This window comes from Neophocaena asiaeorientalis, unplaced genomic scaffold, assembly GCF_003031525.2.
Source record: "Neophocaena asiaeorientalis asiaeorientalis breed wild unplaced genomic scaffold, Neophocaena_asiaeorientalis_V1.1 scaffold124, whole genome shotgun sequence".
NCBI lineage: Eukaryota > Metazoa > Chordata > Mammalia > Artiodactyla > Phocoenidae > Neophocaena > Neophocaena asiaeorientalis.
Window position 1 is genome coordinate 264816 of NW_020174135.1, and position 22675 is coordinate 287490.

At 44.5% G+C, this 22675-nt stretch overlaps 2 protein-coding genes across 9 annotated transcripts in view; one reads left to right on the forward strand and one right to left on the reverse strand.

Moving 5' to 3' along the window:
- Positions 1–8031: 8031 nt before the first annotated feature.
- On the forward strand, positions 8032–21186 carry TXNL4A (thioredoxin like 4A). 8 transcript variants are annotated; one of them, XM_024754776.1, is made up of 4 exons: positions 8032–8092; positions 8390–8630; positions 16721–16824; positions 20767–20938. In XM_024754776.1, exons 2-4 carry the CDS (start codon positions 8406–8408, stop codon positions 20936–20938), a joined length of 501 nt encoding a protein of 166 aa, XP_024610544.1. In that variant the 5' UTR covers positions 8032–8092; positions 8390–8405. The 8 variants fall into 8 exon arrangements, with proteins under 8 accessions (XP_024610544.1, XP_024610542.1, XP_024610545.1 ...); XM_024754774.1 differs by having other exon boundaries at positions 8068–8140; XM_024754777.1 differs by having other exon boundaries at positions 8068–8134.
- HSBP1L1 (heat shock factor binding protein 1 like 1) overlaps positions 16834–22675 on the reverse strand; it is a 15771-nt gene continuing 9929 nt past the window's right edge. The window contains exon 4 of the mRNA XM_024754783.1: positions 16834–20760. The gene's annotated coding sequence lies outside the window, so the exon portion shown is untranslated. The remainder of the gene's footprint in view (positions 20761–22675) is intronic.

Below are 22675 nucleotides of genomic sequence, written 5' to 3' on the forward strand. Positions count from 1 at the left end.
CAACTCGGGGTTCCCTCCAATGGGCTCTTTGTTTATAACAAGCAGCCACGCCCAACTCCCCCTTCTCTTCTATAAAAGGGTTTCCCCTGCGTTTTTCTTTGCCCTTGCCTGTGGTTTGCTATAGGTTGAGTATTTTAAATTGCAGTTTTTTGCTGTTCCTGAATAAACCCATTCTGCTGGTAATCAGCTATTTTATTGTTTTAGGTGGTCGGGTGGGGAGACCTTGCGGGAGCGCATTTTTGGGCAGGGTCTGCACGCTGGCGCCTGACTGGCTTCTGTAAAGAGCAAGTCTCACCCTGAGATCAGGACTGCCTTCCCGGGAAAGTGGGCAGTGGATGACGCAGGCCCTCCCTGCGGCAAGAGGCCTCCTCCTTTTTGGCGCTGCCTAGACCCTGCTCTAAGTCACCCGCGAGGGTTTACTCCTGTGTCTCCACGGTTCTGGGTCAGTGTGTCACAAATTCAGTCGTTTTTCATAGTCACACACCATCTGTGTTGCTATTTACTCATTTTTCCCCCTAAGTAAATTAAAAATCAACTCAAGTGTTTACTTACCTAGTCAAAAATAATACTATCTGGGGATATCTCTGGTATTTTTAAAATCAGACTAGATGGTACTACTGAGAACAGGTAATGAACAGGTATAGTCCTCTTTAGGAAACACTGATGAGCGTTTCATCCAGTGTCCTGGCTTCACTTGCTGCCTTCTACTCTGATGGCTCTCAAATTTTTATCTCCAGCCCAGAACTCCTCTCTGGCAGCTTTCATTACCCTGAGGCTAGTCTCCCTACTTCCCTCTCTTCAAGTACTCCCTTTGCAATCCTTTCTCCTGTACATGGCAGTCTAGATGCCTGAAGGACATATAAATCTGACATGTTAATCCCCAGCTTAAAGCCCCTTGGCAGCGCCTTGTTCATATGGTAAAGTACAAAATCCTAAGCACAGAGGTCCCATTATCTGGCCTGTCCACCCAGCAAACCACTTGTGTGTGCTGATCATATCAGCTGCACATTTACCCAAACTCATGCTCCTGGCACTGGACTTGTTCCCTGGCTGCCTGGACTGGACCCCAGCTCTTATTCAGCTGCACATTTACCCAAACTGCCACGCTCCTGGCACTGGACTTGTTCCCTGGCTGCCTGGACTGGACCCCAGCTCTTCCCCTAGTTCTCACTCATCTTGCAGGTCCCCATTTAAGCATAATATCCTCAAGGAAGCCTTTCCTGAACTCCTTAAACTAAGTGTGTTCCTGCTAAATGTTCTCTTAATACCCTAAACTCTTTACCTGTAGGACTTTGCTGTGAATCCAAATTCAGTGTACGATCTTCTGTGTAACGTCAGGCCTTCTGCTAGACTGCACTCCATGAGGGCAGGGACTCAGTCTTGCTATTGTCCTATTTCTCGATAACAGCACCGATATCCTGTCTGGCACATGTACATGCTCAATAAATATTTATTGGAAAACTATAAAGAATAAATAAAATACAGATAAGGGAGGAAAGCGTGTTAGAACTGTTTGGAAAGTCTAGACTGAAAAAGGATGTAGAGTTTTACTATTCTATCTCAAGATCATAAAAAAGCTCTTGAGAAAGCATCGCCTTGCAAAAGTGAATACTCCCTGTCACAAAAGATTATTTGGAGTTTTATTACCATCCAGCTACCTAGCCAGAGGGCCTCTATTGAATTCGGTCCAGCAAGAAGAATTCACAGATTGCCAGAATCCCTGCTGTGTTCAGTTGGGAGTAAATATAATGAAAAAATTAGAATTTGATAAAACTGGCCTTAATTTTTAAATTAAACACACGTTACAAATACACAATGTTATAAAATACGCATGTTACGAAAACAGCAATAAAATGAGCCCCTGGTTATATACCACCAAACTTAAGAAATATACCATTACCGTTACTTTTGAATTTCCCTGTGCCACTCCCTGCTGCTCCAGATATAACTCCTATCTTGAATTTTATGATATAGATAGATAGATAGATAGAAAATTTGCCTAAATAATATATTGTCTGGTTTGGCATATTTTTGCATTTTATGTTAATGGAATTATACCTTATGCAGTCTTCGGTAACCTGATTTTTTTCTAAGCTTATCAGTATGTGAGATTCATCCCCGTTTATACATGGAGGTGTAGGCATTCATCTTTACAGCTATATAATATCAATAAATACACCTCAGTTTATCTATTTTTCTGCAGTCAGATATTTGCATTGCTCTTAGGGTAAGTAAGGTTGAGCGCTGGCCACTTTCAAAGAGAGCACACTGCATAAATTTGAGGGTTTCTCCCAAGAGTTCAACTCTGGTCCCTTTAGCAGGCCTGGATGTAGAACTTTCTTCAGCTAAGCATACAGTCCTGGGTGACAGGGTCTTTTGCCTCCTGACCATTTCCCACCCAAAGTGAGGGGTTCTTTTAGAGCTCCTTTGCTTGGCTTGAGGCAGGATGGAAGCATCCCTCTCTTTCCCAAAGAGAAGAGAATGAGAATGGGACTGTACATCACTCCATAACTTCCTCCAAAGAAACGACGTCACAGTTTTTCCCTAACACATTTTCTTACCTCCTCTGCAAAATCTGGAAAAAGCTGGTCTGCCTTCTTTATTTGGAATATGGCATTTTAAATCATTTAATCTTCAATTTGGGGCCTCTGCTGAAATTTGAGAGGAAAGTCTCACTGTAACATTGTCTTACATATGACTTAAAACATTTCTTCTTTTATTTTTATTTTTATTTTTTGCGGTACGCGGGCCTCTCAGCGTTGTGGCCTCTCCCGTTGCGGAGCACAGGCTCCGGACGCGCAGGCTCAGCGGCCATGGCTCACGGGCCCAGCCGCTCCGTGGCATGTGGGATCTTCCCGGACCGGGGCACGAACCCGTGTCCCCTGCATCGGCAGGCGGACTCTCAACCACTGCGCCACCAGGGAAGCCCCATTTCTCCTTTTAAAAATGCAAATCCCTCTAGAAAAGTTATAAGCCTCTCCAGTGATTTTTTTATTAGTAACAATTAGTTCAGTCAAATTGCCTTCTTCTCAACTTAACTCAAGCCAGTTGCTCTGCAGGAGTGGGCACTCTGTTTGGACATGTGTATCCTTTCCCAGTTAGGAGACACAGGGACATCTTCCACCAAACATCTGTCTTGCTCTTACTTGAGAACATGAGACTGCATTATTTAATGCTTATGTTTAGTCATTTTTTTAAATGAAGAATTCAATTTCTAAAGACAAAATGTAATTCAAGGAACTTCCCTGGTGGTCCAGCGGTAAAGAATCCGCCTTACAATGCAGGGAACATGGGTTCAATCCCTTGTCAGGGAACTAAGATCCCACATGCCCAGAGGCAACTAAGCCCGTGTGCCACAACTACTGAGCTCTAGCACACCTCAACTAGAGCCCGCCTACCGCAAACTACAGAGCCCACAGTCTGGAACCCGCGCGCCACAACTACAGAGCTCATGCATCCTGGAGCCTGCGTGCCACAACTAGAGAAGAGAAAACCCGTGCACCACAACCAAGAGCCCGCGCACCTCAATGAAAGATTCCGCATGCTGCAAGGAAGATCCTGAGTGCCGCGACGAAGACCCGACGCAGCCAAAAATAAAATAAATAAATAATAAATAAATCTTTAAAAAAAACGTAATTCAAGAAGTTTGATTAACTCAGAGATGATTTAGCCTATTTATTCCCATTTTCTAAATGATCAGATACTTTTTGAGGAAATGGAAGTAGAAATGCAGAGTCTTGGTCAAATAATCGATTTTTCTTGTCTGGGCTGGTGACTTTTCAACTCATTCTTTGAGGCCACTATTATCAAAATCAGACAAAGATACCACAAGAAAACTACAGACCAATACCCCTTGTGAGTTACAGACACAAAATCTTCAATAAAATACTAGCAAACCAAATCCAGCGACATATTTTGAAAAGTTACTGTGACCAAATAGGATTTATCCTAGGAATGCAAGATTAGTTTAACATACAAAAATCAATGTGGTATACCATATTAAGAGAATAAAGGACAAAACTCACATGATCATCTCAACAGATGCATTAGAAAAAGCATCTGACAAAACCTAATAACCTTTCATGATTTAAAAAAAAAAACAAACAAAAACACTCAACAAAGTAGGAACAGAAGAGAATTTCCTTAACCCCATAAAGGGCATTTGTGAAAAGCCCACAGTAAATATCATAATAGTGAAAATCTGAATGCTCCCCCCCTAGGATCAGGAACAAGACAAAATGTCTACTCTTGACACTTCTATTCAACATTGTACTGGATGTTTTAGGGCAGTTAGACAAGGAAAAAATAAAAAGCAAACAGATTGGAAGGGAAGAAGTAAACTGTCCCTATTTGCAGATGATATGATCTTATATATAGAAAATCCCAAGGAATCCACTAAAAAACTATTCAAAATAATAAACGATTCAGCAAGGTTGCAGACTACAAGATCACTATACAAAACTCAATTGTATTTCGTGATATACAGAAATAGCAAATCACCAGGAACTAACATAGTGTTGTAGGTCAATTACACTTCAAAAAACACACACAAAATTCATGGAAAAACAGATAAGATTTGTGGTTACCAGTGGCGGGGGGTTGGGGGGAGGGGGAATTGTAAGAAGGCGGTCGGAAGGTACAAACTTCCGGTTATAAGATAAGTACTAGAGATGTAATGTACAACATGATTAATATAATTAATACTACTGTATATTATGCATGAAAGTTGTTAAGAGTATACATCCTGAGTTCTCATCACAAGGAAAAAGTATTTTTTCTTTTTCTTTTCTTTTGCAGCTATATGAGATGCTGGATGCTCACTAAACTTATTGTTATAATCATTTCATGACGTACATAAGTCAAAGCATTATGCTGTACACCTTAAACTTATACAGTGCTATATGTCAATCACATCTCAATAAAACTGGGAGAAAAAACAAAATAAATTTAAAAAAATGAAAAAATCGATTCTATTTTGCAGTCTCCATATTACTATGTTTTTTCAGTGTGATAACATAGATTTGTAAAATCTACAAGCATGCAAACATCACTTTCCATATACATTCAAAGATCTTCAAATTGAACTCTACCTAATAGATTCTTAGGAGTAACTGCATTTCTTCATTCTCTTCACAAACCAAGCTGAATGCTCAAGCGGCTCCCTATACATCTGTGCATTTTTGCTGTCACCAGTTGAATTATATGTGATCGAATTTAATCCCAAACCAGTTTATGCAAATTTTGTGGATTATTGAAGTTACATAATTTAAATGTCCCATAAAACTATGAAGTATGAGCGCAAAAGGCATAGAATGCTTATATCTATGACGACTAAGTTATATGCTTTAGAAAGGCACTAAAGACGCGTCACTAAAAATTTCCATTGAATTATGTGTGGTTGATACAACTTTAAAAGATTCAAAAAATAAAAGAAAAATAAAAAATTATTGTTCCCTCCCTCCTCCAAAAATCTATTCTATTTCTATACACTGATTACGAATAATCTGAAAATATTTAAAATAACAATTCCATTTAAATAGCATCAAATGCAATAAAATATTTAGGAATAAAATTAATAAAAAGGGCAAGACATGAATACTGGAAACTATAAAAGTCATAAAAATTAAAGAAGGCCTAAATAAATGGAAAGACATCCCATATCCATGGATTAGATGACTTACTAGTGTTAAGATGGCAATACTCCCTAAATTGGTGTACAGATTCAACACAATTCCTATCAAAATCCCAGATGCTTTCTTTTTTTGGCAGAAATTGACAAACTAATCCTAAAGATCATATGGAAATGCAAGGGACCCAGAATGGCCAAATCAATCTTGACAAGGAACAAAGTCGGAGGACTTACACTTCCTGATTTCAAAACTTATCACGAAGCTACACTAATCAAGCCAGTGTGGTACTGACATAAGGCTAGACATACAGATCAATGGAATTGAATTGAGACGACAGAAATAAATCCTCATACTTAAAGTCAATTGAGTTTCAACAAGGGAGCCAAGGCAATGCGATGGGGAAAGAAAACTCTTTCCAATAAATGGTGCTGGGACACCTGGACATCCACATACAAAAGAATAGAGCTGTCAATCCCTGGTGGGGGAACTAAGATCCCACAAGCTGCGTGGCACCGCCAAAACAAAACAAAACAAAAAACCAAAAGAATAGACTTGGACACCTACCTAACACCGTCCATAAAAATGTATTCACGACGATCATAGACCTAAAAGTAAGAGTTAAAACTTTAAAAGTCTAAGAAGAAAAGAGGAATAAATATTCATGATCTTGAGTTAGGCAATGGTTTCTCAGACACGATACCGAAAGCACAAGCAACAAAGGGAAAAACAGATACCTTGGACTTAATCAAAATTTAAAAGTTTTATGCTGCAAATGATACCAATAAAAAGTGAAAAGTCGATACATAAAATGGGAGGAAATATTTTCTTATATCTGATGAGGAATTTCTATCCAGAATATATAAAGAACTCTTCCAACTCAATAATAAAAAGACAACTAAGCCACTTTTAAGTGGCCAAAGGAGATGAATAGACATTTCTCCAAATTGCCAATAAGTACATTAAAAGATGCTCTATATCTCTAGCCATTAGGGAAATGCAAGTCAAAACCATAATAAGACATCACTTCACAACTACCAGGATATCACTGTAAAAAAACAAAAACAAAAACACACAAATAAGAGTAGACAAAGACGTGGAGAAATCCAACCCCACCACATTGCTGTTGGAAATGTAAAATGGTATAGCCGCTTTTAAATACCGTGTGGCAATTTCTCAAAACAGTAAACATCACATGATTCAACCATGCCACCTGCATACCCAAGAGAAAGGAAGACTTAAAATCCATACAAAAACTTGTACACAAATGTTCATAGCGGCATTGTTCACAACAGCCAAAGAGTGGAAGCAACCCTGATGTCAATTAACTGATGGGGAGAGAAAATGCAGTATATCCAAACAATAGATTAATCAGCAACAAAAAGGAACCAAGTACAGCTGACCCTTCAACCATGACCCTCTGTGAAGTCAGAAATCCACGCATAATTTTCCAGTTGGCCCTTCGTATCCGCGGTTCCCCATCTGCAGATTTAACCAATTGCAGATCATGTAGTACACATAGTACATGTGTAAGTTCAAACCCCTGTTGCTCAAGCGTCAAGTGTGCTGATGCCTGCTACAGTGTGGGTGAACCTTGAGAGCATTAGGCTAAGTGAACGAAGTCAGTCACAAAAGACTACATACTTATGCTTCCATTTACGTGAAATGTCTAGGATAGATTAGTAGTTGACAAAAGCCAAAGGGATGGGAGGGGTATGATACTTACTGCTAATGAGTACAGGATTTGGGGTGATGAAAAATTTCCATAATCAGACTGTAGTGTTCCACAACTCTGGGAAAAACCATCTTATTTGAAATGCGGGAATCACTTTACGGTATGTGAATAATACCTCAACAAAGCTTTTTAACAAAAGAAGTATTTGGAGTGGTGATGGCTGTACAAGGATGTCAACGATGCCACTGAACTATATGGCTAAAATGGTAAATTTTATATTATATATATTTTACAATAAAAAATGTTTAGAAATACTAATTTAAATAAGTTATTTGGGCGCGTGTGAGTCTTACCAGGACTCTTCTGTTAATTACTTGCTTTTGACAAGTAAAGCAACTGTGTTTACGTCTGGAAAGCGTGACCGCCAAAATGATTAATTTGGGGGACTTCGTCTGGGGGTAAACGGGGACGAGCCCTTCCTCAGCGATGCCATCCTCTCCGTCCAGCCCGGGGTCCCGGCGGGCCGGTCCGTCCACCCCGGGCCCCGGTGGCACCGTAGGAGCTCAGACTCCGATGGACCAACCGGAGAGGCAGCAGGTCTGGACCAGCCCTACCCAGCCGAACCGCCTCCGAGCCTCTCACTATAAGGACCTCCCAGCCACGCCCGTCACTGCGGCGCCCAGTCGGCCCCCAGGCCCCCGCCCGGGGGCGCGCGCACGCACTCGCCGGCGCGCACGCACTGCGGGCGTGCGTACACGCCCGGAAGGAACGCTGAGCCGCAGGGCCCAGTGTGCGTGCCGGGCCGGGCGCCGGAGCGGGTGGCGAGGGAAGCGTGGGTGTACGACCCCCAAGGGTCCCTTCGCCCTGGGTTCTGGGCCGCGGGGCGGAGGCGATCCGTTGGTGGGGTCGGTCGGGGTCTGGGGACGAGGTGGACGCGGGCCTGGCCTTCCCGGCAGCGCACCGACTGCCCCGCGGGGTGAGGCTCCGTGGGGTGGGGGCCCCGCGGGGTGAGGCTCCGTGGGTTGGGGGCCCCGTGGGTGCACCGCGCTGGAGCTGGGAGGAGCTGGCCGGTGGTTCCCTCCCGCAGACCCGTCGGCCCCAAGATGTCGTACATGCTCCCGCACCTGCACAATGGCTGGCAAGTGGATCAGGCCATCCTCTCGGAAGAAGACCGCGTGGTCGTCATTCGGTTTGGACACGACTGGGACCCTACTTGTATGAAGATGGACGAGGTTCTGTACAGCATAGCTGAAAAGGTAACGCAGCCCCGCCTCACAACGCGTCCCGCCTTCCGTTTGGTCATTTCATCGTGTTGGATTGCTTTGCCGGTAAGATTTAAAGAAGAACCTAGGGGTAAGACAGGAATAAAGACACAGACCTACTAGAGAATGGACTTGAGGATATGGGGAGGAGGAAGGGTAAGCTGTGACAAAGCGAGAGAGTGGCCTGTACATATATACACTACCAAACGTAAAACAGATCGCTAGTGGGGAGCAGCCGCATAGCACAGGGAGATCAGCTCTGTGCTTTGTGACCACCTAGAGGGGCGGGATGGGGAGGGTGGGAGGGAGGGAGACGCAAGAGGGAAGAGATATGGGAACCTATGTATATGTTTAACTGATTCACTTTGTTATAAAGCAGAAACTAACACACCATTGTAAAGCAATTATACTCCAATAAAAAAAGAATAAATGTAAAAACTAAAAAAAAAAAAAAAAGTGCGGTACGTTCACCGGCGAAAGAGAAGCAGTAGGATTTACAAACGGACAGTCTTCCCTTGGGATGTGAGGATGGGCTCCCTGAAATTGGTCAGAATAGCTTATGTTCTTTTCTGGGAGAATTTTCCATATATTTTCAAATTTTTAAGAAGTTCATGATCTCTCCCCCCTAAAGAAGTTCATAATTCCTATTAACTTACAGGGGTTTTAACTGAGAGGGTGTTTTCAAAACTTTTCATCTGTAGTGCCCAGAGCAAAACACATTTGCAGACTGGCAGGAGCTTAGGAGCTTACTTTGAATAGCTTAGTTTAAAAGGATTGTCCTTTTTTTGGTACCATGTTTATTTGTTGCGTTTATGAAGCAGAACATTTATGTTGATAGCATAGTAGATCCCGTTCTTCTTGGGGTCGGTTCTTTACCCCACCGGTGCTCTTAAGTGACTCGATTTATAGCTTAGAGTGACTCAGGTGCAGGAGACAGTGGGAGAAACTAGAACTATACTTGTTAGAGCTAATTTTCCTAATTCTTAAACGCAGTACACTGGATTGTCTGTGGCCTTTGTTTGCTGACAATCAAGTGCAATTGTAGGGCACTGTTGAATAACCAGGGCTTAATTCTTTTTCTATAATTGTCTCATAGGGATTCTAAGATAACTTTGATTTAGATTTTTGCAGGTGTAGCAATAGGGCAAAAGGCAAAAGGATGCTAATAAAATATTTAACTTATTAATATTCCATAATAATTTGAGAGGTTATTCATTTTAATGAAGAGTAAAAGTAAGAAACATTGAAGCCATCTTTTCTTTCACAGGAGTAGGATATGCTAATATGGGCTGAGTTAAAATAACGCCTTTGAGTAAAGAGTAACAGGTGTAAGGATATATTTTGTATTTAGGAAAGGAAAAATGATCTGACCTGCCATCGGTAATTTCCACTGTCTCCTATTTGGTGGGACAGGCAGAGTTGGGGGAGGTGGCCTCGTGAACATTAGGGACCATCCTTCTGTGTCTGTCAGTGTAAGTATCGCTTGGGATACCAAAGTGCATCTCAGAGATCCTGATTCTACAGGTCTGCGGCGAGGTCCAGAAACGGCTTTTTAAAGAAGCTCCCCAGGGAATTCTGACTTGCCTTTCAGAATCCCCTCAAAGAGGTCAGGGTCAGGGTAGGAGTGCTGTTTATAGTGTAGATTATAGCCGTTCCCCTCTTCTTCCTCTTGGGCGCCTAGACATTGAGGGAGCTTGAGGAGGTGCCTGGGGAACTCAGGAGAGCAGGGTTCTCCCCCGGGGGTCCTCCCAGTCCCGTCAGAGGTCAAGAGTGAGGTGGTGTCGGGGACTCGTGTCTGTGTGGCTTAAGCTACAGTAGTCAAGGGCAGAGACTGCAGGCTTCAGTGAAGAAGGGCAAAGACACTGTTCAGTAAGCGAATCACTGCTGTGTTGACTCTGAGGTAACTTAGGTGTGTGTTCTGGATTCTGCCTTGCAGGTAGCACCAGGGCATGTCCAGACCCGGTTGCCCCCAGCACGAGGCTAGGATGGCAGAGGCGTGAGGGTTGTTTGCTCTTCGTATCTGAGCAAAACTCAGCAAGATACTCTTAGCTAGGAGGCAGATTTTGTGTCAGTGTAAGTTTTTAGGGAGTTTTACCAGAACTGTTCCTTTCTAATCCCTATATACCAGTCAGAGAGCAAATCGCTGTAGTACTAGCAGACGCGCTCTTTTGGTACAGTTTAACTGGGCTCACTTTGAGTGCTTTTCTTTGGTCTTTTAAGTTCTTCCATTTCTTTTGTCCAAAACTTGGGTTTCTATTTTAATAAACTTTCAATACTATATTACAGTATAGTTATTCAGAATGCAAGCTTGAAATGCATTGCAAGACTATTAATGTTTTATTTTCTACTTAGTATAAGGGCAGAACATGAGTTTATAATTCTGGAAGCCCTTTCTGGGGAAGCACAATAGGAATTTTTGAAATTTAAGGTTTTAGTATAAAGAACAATTTAACTGTCTATCTCCCTCTGCAGAAACGGCAGATAATGGGGGATCTTCCTCATCTTGTTGCGAGCCCTGTTTGGATACCCCAGCTGTGTTAAAGTGAGTAAGAGTCCCAGTGCTGAGGCTGGACTTGACCGCTCTGTCCCTCCTGGAACAGGACTCACCGACTCGCTGCTTGGTAGCTCCAGCCCCGCCACATGCTGTGCTCGTTTTGCGCTGTACGGAAAACCTAGAGATATGTTTAAAGATTTGACAGATGCCTGGAGTTTGGTAGAGTGATGACCAAAATAAAGGTTCCCGTTGAGTGGGTGATTTTACGCACAGCTTCGAAGCGAGACTACTTTGTGTACTTCTGAGCTGTCTTGCCATTTTGTAGGAACGCACTTTGCCACAGCTCACCGTTTCTAAATCCCATTGTATGTAAGAATAAGTGGGATGTTTAATTTTGGTCTGTTTAAAAAGCTCATACAGATAGAGTTTAAAATATGCAAAACCTCAGTGATACTATCTCATAGCCGTAAGTGCTAATTAGATTGTACATAACGTAAATGTATTCATGGAAGTACTTAGGAGTGACTTCAGGGGGTCACTCTTAAGCATGAAATAAAGTAGGTTGAATCAGCAGAAATTTATGCTCAAATGAGGAATGTCATAGGAACCGACAGCCAATCAGGGCAAACAGTAATTTGAGAAAATGAAGTTGTCGTGCAGTTTTTTGATGGCTTTGAAGTGAACTATCTAAAAATGTAAAAATTGACACTTCAGAAATACATAGTGCCGATTGACAGTCAGGAACATTTTTTCCAGAATCTTAGGTGGGTTCTTAGCTAGTGGAGGAGCTCTGTACAGAAGGGTGGAAGCGTGGCTGGCAGCACCGACGGCCTTTAGCCTTGGTGACTTGCACGAGTTACATTAACCCGGAGGCACCTGGCAGCATGCAGGACCACTGAACTGTGTAATCACTGACTTGCTGAAGAAGCAGCCTGCTTGTAAAATGTGTGGCAGCAGGGTTGGAAAGGACAGCTACTAGTTTAGACGATCAAAAGAACATATACTAGAAAACAGCTTGATAATAGAAGGGAAATTTGTACATCTGGTTCTTGATTTCAAAAAAAAGAATACTATTCCACAGCTGCTTAACATTATTGCAGATCTAGTGGGCAAAATATTGTAGATACTGTAGACTCCTGCAGGCCAGCTTCAAGTACCATTTAAAAAGGTAAGACCCCTGTGGATAAATGGGCACAGAACTGGAAAAAAAGAGGAAATTCCAACGGTTAAATAAACTTCAAAGAAGCACACGTTAAAATAGTGTACTGTCATTTTTCAGGTGTATCAAAGGTCTAACTCTTTTTTTTTTTTTTATAAATTTATTCTATGATTTTATTTATTGTTTCTGGCTGCGTTGAGTCTTCATTGCTGCACGCGGTCTTTCTCTAGTTGCGGCAAGTGGGGGCCACTCTTCGTTGCAGTGCGCAGGCTTCTCATTGCGGTGAAAGGTCTAACTCTTAGGGCGTACGTTGAAAGCAGATCTAACGCTCAGGCAGAAGTGAAGCTGGTACCGCCCCTGGGAAGCAGCTCGGCATTGGGTGAAGAGCCCTAAAGACAGCCGTGCCTTAGGCTCCCCGAGACTCTTGCTGTGATTGATAGCAAAACTGGAAAGAACCGTGATGCCCAGTGAAGAGGGAGCATGCTTATAACCGTAATCCCCAGTGTGTGGCACGTAGGCCCGTCACGGTGGGGTGGGAAGTGGACTCCCGGCGTGGTCCTCACGGCAGCTCCCCGAGGCAGGTGCCACGAAGCAGTTTGTCCGGGCTCAGAAATGGGGCGTTAGGATTTAAAGTGGAGCATCTTCTCCCCTGGATGGGATATTATTTGACCATTAAAAATGATTTCCTAAGAGCTTTATTTAGTAACGTGGGGAAACTGGTTAATGACATTAGCTGGAGAAAAGCAGAATGTATGCAGTTTTCTCACAAGAGAACATGTGGGTCTGGGGAAAGGGAAACATTTACTTTTCATTTTAAAACACTTATATACTATTGATTTTATTTGACTGTCATATACTTTTTTTTTTTTTGGCCGGGCTGCGTGGCTGTGTGATGTTAATTCCCCAACCAGGGATTGAACTCGGGCCCTGGCAGTGAAAGCACCGAGTCCTAACCACTGGGCCGCCAGGGAATTTCCTGATTGTCATGTACTTTTAAATTATATAACTTGTTTTAAAAATACTGGGCTGGAAACAAAGCAGTGATGTTTCCATTCCATTTCTATGTTTTCAAAATGGGCAGTTTTTAAATGGAGAAAAGATCATAGACACCTAGCTTATCTCAGTTTTATATAAAAAATACACAAGGGTTATAGTTAATTGCAGATTCATTAATGGATGTGAAACATTCAGGAGAAATAGTTCAGCCCTTGTAGAAAGCATCATGATAGAATCCGTGCAACCCCCTTTAGGACAAGCTCTTCCAGAGGAGAGAAGCTGGGAGGGTCACAGAATTAGAGAAAGGCCAGCTGGTGCTGTGGGCCTTCTCCTCCCAGAGCTGCAGGGGCTGGAGGACCCGTCAGGGCACCTCCTCTAAGGAAGAAGCGGGACCAGACCATCTCTTAATGCAGGTCTGTTTGAACTCAGGGTTAGGTAATTACGTCCATAATGACAATAATATATTTCCTGAATTTTGAAATATAGGTTTATTTCTGAAGTTCGTTCTTTAATAAATATCGCAGGTGTGGTTCCCGACCTTGTGAGGTGTCACGTTTACCATGATGTGGTTTATGTGGAGGGAAGAGAAAATGAAATCCTGTCGTGTCAGTTGTTTTTTGCTTCTGAATGAGCTACGGTTTTCTTACTCATCACTGAAGGCAAAAGAAAATAAGGCCTGTTTAGAAAGTCTCACATAAAAACCAGTGTTTACAGTGTGAAAATTATAGACATTGAGTTGGGATAGTTGAATGTCTTTATACGTGAACTAGTTGAGATATATTCTAGTAACTTTTTAGAGACTGTGGTTTCTCCGGTCGATTTCTGCTTTAACTTGGGAGATTTGGAGGTTCTAGGAAGCAGAACCAATTGGCTTCCGTTGGATTGAAAGGTGTCTGGGACTCTTGCTGGATTGTCATTTTATACTTTAGGAGGCAGATGTGTGTGTGTGTGTGTGTGTGTGTGTGTGTGTGTGTGTGTGATCGATTTCTGCTTTAACTTGGGAGATTTGGAGGTTCTAGGAAGCAGAACCAATTGGCTTCCGTTGGATTGAAAGGTGTCTGGGACTCTTGCTGGATTGTCATTTTATGCTTTAGGAGGCAGATGTGTGTGTGTGTGTGTTTGTGTTTGGTTATACGGTGATGTTAGTATCTATCTTTTTAATTATAATATCATCTGTTTTATTATGTGGGAAGAAATAAAATATGTCTGCTTAGTGAAATTGGATGTGGGCAGAACCTTAAACACCAGCAGGGTAACTTTTGCAGGAAGCAGCTCCGCCAGCGCGTCCGCCAGCGCGTGGCTGGCCTTGCCCAGTCCTCCACCTCGGCGTCCACTGTGGCCACGTGAGCACGTGTGCTCAGCCCACTCTCCGCCTTCTGCAGGTGTGTTCTCTCCTTTCACCAGGAAAGGGGCATGCGGCTGGGAGAGACACCTGTTCTTCCCTCCCTCAGCACCGAGGTCTGTCCTCAAAAGGAGAGCCCACTAAATGTAAACTTCCTTCCCTCCTTTTTCTGGGTGATGGTGGTTTAAATTTCCATATTAAACGCTTAGCCAGCGGGGTAACTTTTGCAGGAAGCAGCTCCGCCAGCGCGTGGCTGGCCTTGCCCAGTCCTCCACCTCGGCGTCCACTGTGGCCACGTGAGCACGTGTGCTCAGCCCACTCTCCGCCTTCTGCAGGTGTGTTCTCTCCTTTCACCAGGAAAGGGGCATGCGGCTGGGAGAGACACCTGTTCTTCCCTCCCTCAGCACCGAGGTCTGTCCTCAAAAGGAGAGCCCACTAAATGTAAACTTCCTTCCCTCCTTTTTCTGGGTGATGGTGGTTTAAATTTCCATATTAAACGCTTCTTCATATTCCCAAGTAAAGGGGAGAGAACAGTGAATTCCTCTGTACCTGCTGCAATCACCAATACTTGGTCAGTCTTGTACACTTTCCGTGCTGCAGTATTGAAAGCAAATCCCAAACGCCGCATTGTTTCATCTGTAAGTTACACTTAGGCTTTTAGAGTTAGTTCTATATGAAGAAACGTTGTGCATTTTCTATGAATTTCCGGGGGCTGCTGGAGCAAAGCGCCACAAACCGGGCAGATTAAAACAACAGAAATTTATTACCTCACATCCTGGAGGTCAGAAGTCCGAAATCAAGGTGTCAGCAGGGCCGTGCTCCCTCTGAAACCCTCAAGGGAGAACCCCCTCTTGTTTCTTCCAACTCCTGGCGTCTTCCGCGATCTGTGGCACTCCTTGGCTTGTAGGTGCGCGTCACTCCAATCCTCCGTGTTCATGTGGCTTCTCCCTTGGTGTGTTTCCACATGGCCCTTTTCCGATAGGAACACCAGTCAGACTGGATTAGGGGTCAGACTCCAGTATGACCTCGTTTGACCTTCACTGATGAGCTCTGCAGGCACCCTTTTTCCAGATCAGGTCACATTCTGAGTACTGGGGGTCAGGACTTCAGTATATCTTCTTGTGGGGTGAAAGGACATAATTCAACCCATGATATAAATCGGTATAAGCTTTCTAAAAGTCGTTGAGACCGTATTTACAGGGAGCATTTAAAATGTCATGTCTTTTGTTCTAAAGACTCTATCTTAGGTGTTACCCTTAGGAAATGATGAAGCATGCATATGTATGTAAGGGTAAAATAATGTGCACAGGTGAATGATTGATATCAATGAAGATCTGAATTATTTATATTCATGAAAAGTCAAAGAAAATAACAAAAGATGGTAAAAATAATGGCATAGCCACTTGAACTGTTATGTAGCCATAAAATTTTGTTTTTCTCTTACGTAAAGTATACGATTCATATAAGAGGATGCTCATAATTAAAGCAGGATGCAAAATCTTGTAGTGTGATCACTCTGTGATCACATTTGTTAAAAGAGTATAAACATACATACCAGAAAAAATGGGAAAGAATATAGTGAAAGTATATTCTCAGCAGTCAGCTCTGCGTGTTGGGGTTGAAGGTTGTTTTATTTATGGTTTTCTGGGTTTTCCAGATGTTCTCTGATGAGCTTGCAGCTGTGGAAGAAATGAAAGAACCTTAGTTACCTGCAGTGTGATTTGGGGTGTTAGGCCGTTAGTCTGTGCAAGTGTCCAGACCTCAGTAAGAGGGGAGTGTGTGGCTGAATTCCAAAGGCATGTTTTAAAGCAGTTGTTTAATGCGTGTAATTCAGTATTTGTGAAAGTCCAAATGGGAAAAGTTCACATAGATTATTGCTAGATCAGCGTGAATAATGTATCTGTGGACGTCTTCTGCAGGATTCTCATAACTTGCTGTTCTGAAAAACATTAAACGACATGTTAATGGACAGTTGCTCAGGACCCTGATCCTCTTGAAGTAATTTCCTACATGGCAGCTCTACTGGGAAAAAATGTTGCAGAGTCAGTTTGAAAATTGTCCTGTTATACACAAATTCTTCTGTTTTTGTTTTTGAATGTGCTTTTACAGAATAAAAAGTTGATTTGTTATTTTAGTTTTTTTCCCCCAATCTCCTTTACTTTTAGGTTAAAAATTTCGCAGTTATTTATCTTGTGGATATTACAGAAGTACCTGACTTCAACAAAATGTATGAGTTATACGATCCGTGCACTGTCATGTTTTTCTTCAGGTATGTTCTCTTATCTTAAAGTTGTTGTTTAAATTGAATAGATGGTCTGGAAGTTTAATGAGATCAAGAAATCTTTAGATTCTTTTATTTAGGAGGAAATCAGGTATGCAGTCATATTATAATATAGTTTGTATCACCAGGCAATCAATCTTTTAAATAATTTTCAAAGTAACAATTCCAGTTTTAGCATTTACTCAGTAACAAATTACCATTTTGAAATAACTGCCCAGGAACCTAGGGGTAGTGTTATTAAACGGAAGACATTCTTACTGAAATTTAAGATACCTTTAAATTTAATCTGTTGATGAAAAATGTCTTTAAAATAACTCACTTTTTAAATGTATCAGTGACTCTATTTAGCATCCTTTTGTGATATCCAAGAGGAAAACCTGTACTTAATTACTTTGCTTATAAATACAGAATCTCGTAAAAAATCTTTTATCAGCTGAAAAATTCTATTGTGTACCCTAGTCAGTCAGTCATGGACTCAAGGAATAGACTTTCCCTAATCACCTTAAATTAATTTGTACCCATGATTGGCAGGCTTTGCGTGAAAGGAAAATGCGGAGTTAGGTACACAAGAGTCTGATGCGGACGCAAATACCTTTGATGGTATTTATATAATAAAGTTAAGTAACATCATGAGTGAAAAAAAAATTCTGTTGTGGAGGTTTGATTTGGAAAGAAATCACCATTTTTTTAAAAAAATCACTGTTTTTACTTGTCAAAATTTCGTACTGTTTATTGTTACTACAAAAGTTAGTAAGTAGCAATATAAACATTAGGCCATACTGCAGAAGCAGAGCTCCCTGATGGTCGAGGAAGGTCTGGGTGGAGTGTGCAGGGTGTGTATTCGGTTTCTATTTTCTGTAACAAACTTGGTGGCTGAAAACAACACCATTTATGAGCTCAAGGTCTGTAGGGCAGAGTCCAGGCAGGCTCAGTGGGTTCTGCCTCGGGGTCTCACAAGGCCAGAGTCACGGGCTGGGCTGTCATGTAGGCAGTTGGTCAGGGAAGAATCCACTTGGCTCACCGGGGCTGTGGGCTGGGTCCATCTCCCGGTGATTGGGGGTCTGAGGTCTGTTTCCGCCAGGGCCGCTCTCTGCCTCTAGAGGCCCCTCTGTCTTCGAAGCCCTGAGCAGTGAGTTGAGTCCTTTTCGTACAGCTGCTCCGACTTCCTGTTCTGCTTTCAGAGGGCGCTTGTGATTGGATTAGACTCACCCAGTAATCCAGGAGAGTCTCCTTATTTTCAAATGAACTGAGGAGTAACCTCAGGGACATCTGCAGAATTCCCTTTGCAGTGTAGTGTAACTGATCAGAGGCATGGTGTTCCATCATAGCACCGTCCCAGAGATTAGGGCGGGAAGTAGCAGGGGTTATTTTAGCATTTTGCCTACTGCAGCCTGCCCTCCGGCTCCCATAGATTCATATCCCTCCCATGTGCAAAACTGGGTGTGGATGAGGCTTCCCAGGTGACCCATTAAGCACAGCTCCTGGACACAGCTCCGTATCTGTGGCCCCCTCTCCAGGACGCAGTGTGGGACAGGCACAAGAAGCGATTTGGGTTCACCGTGGGGCGTCAGGGTTCGGAAGGGGGCTCTGATGCGGCACTGGGACCATAGTCCTGGCCCAGTGCCTCCCCCTGGGAGGGTTCTACCCAGTTTTTCCTGCCTTTTTTATGAAAGCCATTTGCAGCTGGTTCATTTTTCAACCTGCTTCCTGCCAGCAGCATCTTGGGGTTGCATCAGCCCCTCTCACTGCGTGCTCTGTCCCTCTTAGCCAGAGCCAGCCGGGTTTCTGTCCTGGGCACCGGGGCTGCCCTCTGTCCGATGGCTGCTTCCTGGGGGAAGATCCTGTCCTGTGACTGAACCTTCTGACTTTTAGGTCTTTACTAGGTTTCAGCAGAAGGTGGTGTGGCCTCTGTGTCAACAGCTCAGCAGCCATTTCTGGATTTCAGCATCTTTTGCCATCTGGAGAGGCTGAGAAATCTTTTGGGTTAACGGATCTTACTCCGGTTTGTCTCCCTCCTTTTACTATAAGCAGTACGAACCCAGGCAGCGCCTTCAAGACTTTGCTTACGTGTCCTCGGCTGGTATCCACGCTCATCACTTTGGCGCGTCACAGACATTCTGCCGCTGTGCAGCAAGGATCCCCTTCTTCCACTCCCCGAAATGCATCCCCACCTCCTTCCAAGCTACGTTTCCGCTAACAGGCTGTTTAAGGCAGTCTCGGCCTTTCCTGCCGTGCTTCTCACGTTTTCCCAGAGCCCTCCAGGTGGGCCGTGGGCACTGCCCTATGTGGGGCCCGCCTGGGCGGGGCTGCCCTGACGGGGAAGGAGGTTGCAGAAAGGAGTCGAGTGGCGCTGCGGCCACCGTGTGTTTTGATGGTTTAGGACTGATGCTGCACTTGGAAAAGGGGACAAAACCTACTGTTTCTGTGACCCGGGATTCCAGGATTCTAAGACAAGTAGTAACAGTATTTTAATTAATTTATTCACCAAGTATATATACGTATAGAGTCCTGCTGGCTTTTATGTCTAGTGCTGGGACATTCAGTCAGATAAGACAGGCTTCCTCCTATCACAGACCGTCATCTGATGGCGACAGCTGAGTAACTTAGCACGGGGAGCCAGGGAGATGCAAGGGGACAGGTGATAAAGGGGTTCCCGGGCCCAGTTGCAACGTGTGTGCGTGTGTGCAGGCTTCCCTACGCCAACAGGCGATTCTTGGGCACCCTGCTGGTGGGATCTAGAAGTCACCTTCATTAGCAAACTCACTGTGACAGAAAGGTGCTTATGCACCCGTTTCACCTTTATGGCCCTAAAGTGTCTTCAGGAACGGAGGACTGGAGTCCAAATATCCCATCACTCTTATTGCAGGAAATTTCGAAGGTTTTGCAGCTGTGAGCCAGGATCTGTGGGTGAAGACCAAAGGCACATGAGAAATATATTCTTCTGAGTGACCAAGTATATATTTTTCCTATAAATCACAGTATTGCAACAGGGGTTTACAGAGGCACAAACGCTGAGCGCAGCAGGGCGATGGGGAGTGCCCAAAGGCTGCTGGGTAAGGTTGGCATGAGCCACGTGCATCCCAACGGGCGAGCGCAGGCAGGGGCACAGGCCAGCGCAGGCCGCACGTTTGGGGACCTGCGGGGATGAGGGAGGACGGACAGGTGAGGGCTGGGGAGTGGCGGGTGCTCAGGGGAGAGCGTGGCGGGGCCCAGATGCCCGGTTTCCTGGGCCAGTGTGTGGACTTGGAAGGTTCCTGGAAGTGAGTGTTTGCAGCAAGAGAGAAGCATCAGGTCTGCCTTTGGGAAGCTCGCCCTGGCTGAAAGGAGGCCACGCTGTGACCTCAGGATGGATGGGGCACGCACCGTGGAACAGCAGCCGGGGGCCAGACACACAACCTTGCAGAAGCAGGAAGCTAAACTGATAAAAGTCAGTGCAGCTGGTGCAAGAAGCGTTAATGTCTTTCTTTTATGCAGTGCCCGTATAACTTCATTTCAGAAAGAAGCGTCTCGAAAGGTCAGTCTACGAAGAATTATAGAAATGCAAAATATCATTTATTTCACAGTTAGTATGGCTTTCAATAAAATTTACACCAAGTGCTCATAAGAACACCATGACAAACGCATACATTGCCTTTTTCAGGTAAATTAGTGCAGCCCTCTGGAAAACCGTTTGTCTTTCCAGGTGACTGAAGCTGTGTCCTTTGGCCTTGATTGCCCCGTAGGTTTTTTGTCTTAGGGAGTGCAGAGCACGCGGGAGGAGCTGTGTGTCTCTTTAAGCAGCATTTAGGTGGTTTCCAGCCTGCTAAACAGTGGCGGACCCCCTTGATTGTGCGTGTCCTCGTTCGCAGTGGGGGATACAGGTATGTTTTCCATGGGATTCTGCTTCAGAAGCATTTTCACGAGCACTGACCCCCTCTTGCCCACCTGCAGGAACAAGCACATCATGATCGACCTGGGCACTGGCAACAACAACAAGATCAACTGGGCCATGGAAGACAAGCAGGAGATGATCGACATCATCGAGACGGTGTACCGGGGGGCCCGGAAGGGCCGCGGCCTGGTCGTGTCCCCGAAGGACTACTCCACCAAGTACAGATACTGAGCCCCCGTCCAGTCCTGGTGCATGCAGTGCCGTGGGGTCGTTCTCACGCGGAAACATTTTCAACTATTTAAAGCCTGTGAGAAAGCGTTTGGGAAAGTACACAGAGCTCAAGGAGCTGGAGGGTTCTGCAGTGAGGGTGGCATTGCCTCAACTTCCAGTCTGCCTGGTCCTTGTATTTTTGTATCAGCAAATATCTGTAAATATCTAGCTGAAATAAATAAGATACATGGTGATGGGAACAGTCAAAATCATTTCTTATGAAAAGTAGTGTATAGATTAGTGATTTTGGTAGTCAAGAATTAACTCTTCACTGTCGAGTGAGGTTCAGGTGTGGGTCCCATGGGGCTGCTGTGGTTTGCACACTTGTCAGTGAGAGTCTTTCTGAGTTTCCTGGGTCTCCTGTAATTAGGGACCTCAGACTGGTGACTCGACACAGTTCTGGAGGCTGGGGTCAGGTCCACGTGTCGGCAGGGCTGGTCCCCCGGGGCCTGACGGGGCGTCTGTGCCCACCCCCTGCCGGCCCTGGTGGTTTCTGGCATCTTTGGGTCCCTTGGCTGGCGACGCCTCCCCCCAGGCCCAGCATTCGCCTTCACGCGGTGTTCTCCCCGTGTGCGTGTCTGTGTGCAAGTGTCCCCACGGGGTGGGGGCCACCCTGCTCCAGCATGACCTCATCTCGACTAGTTACACCTGCAACAGCCCCGACTCTAGAAAGGGCACATTCTGAGGTCCTGGGGGGAGGATTCCCAACATGTGAACTTTCAGGGGGCACAGTTCGACCCACAGCAGAACCAAAGGCTTGAGTTCAGGAAAGGGGAAAAATCATCTTTTATTCTTCTGGTTATAAAAACAGTGCAATAATGATTTTTGGACTCCCTTTAAATATAAAAAGTAAGAGGTGTTTCCCATTCCTCCTAAGATTGTATCTAACGCACTTAAATGCATCGTATTTTCCACAGCAACCGTGACCCTTCAGTCCGTGTAGCTAGTTTCCTTATCACAATCTCAAGTTTCTCTCCTGAGTCTCTTACCCCAGCAGCGTGTTTGGTTGGGATCTTCACAGGCACATCTCAGGGCACACAGCCTCTGAGGTGAGAGAGGGGGCATACGGCGTGGAGGCAGCCCGGGGCCTGTGGGGGGCACACCCTGGAGCCCCTACCTGGTTTCACAGCCAGGCTCTGTCGTTACTGAGGACCTTGGGCGAGTGGCCCCCAGAGCTCCGTTTCCTCCCATGTGAAGGGGATGATGGTGTCTGCTGTCCGACCTGTGTTACACGCAGATCAATTAGAACAGGGCTGGTGGGCCCTCGGTGGTGTGAAAACACCCACTGCCTCGTCAGATTGACTCATTGTTGAAACATGAGGAGTACATACCAAAGAATGAAATTAACAAGTACAAGAAAAGCTACACACTCACACGAAGGACTGTACTTTTAAATGGATATAAAATTCAAATGTAAATCTGCAGTTTAATATCTCCAGCTTTAATTTTCCCATTTACAAAATAGTATAATACCATATCAAATGAAGTGCTAATGAAAAAAGTCAACGTGACCCCAAGTACCTGGCATATAAGAGACATTCAATAATATACTTCCGGGACTTCCCTGGCGGCACACTGCTTAAGAATCCACCTGCCAATGCAGGGGACACGGGTTCGAGCCCTGGTCCGGGAAGACCCCACGTGCCGCAGAGCAACTAAGCCCGTGCGCCACAGCTACTGAGCCTGCGCTCTAGAGCC

What these genes read in the sequence shown, in the direction of transcription:
- TXNL4A (XM_024754776.1), top strand. Translation starts at nt 8,406, where the DNA reads ATGTCGTACATGCTCCCGCACCTGCACAATGGCTGGCAAGTGGATCAG. An exon ending in CGTGTTGGATTGCTTTGCCG is followed by an intron (nt 8,631 to 16,720) that starts GTAAGATTTAAA and finishes CTTTACTTTTAG; the next exon opens with GTTAAAAATTTCGCAGTTAT. An exon ending in ACTGTCATGTTTTTCTTCAG is followed by an intron (nt 16,825 to 20,766) that starts GTATGTTCTCTT and finishes GCCCACCTGCAG; the next exon opens with GAACAAGCACATCATGATCG.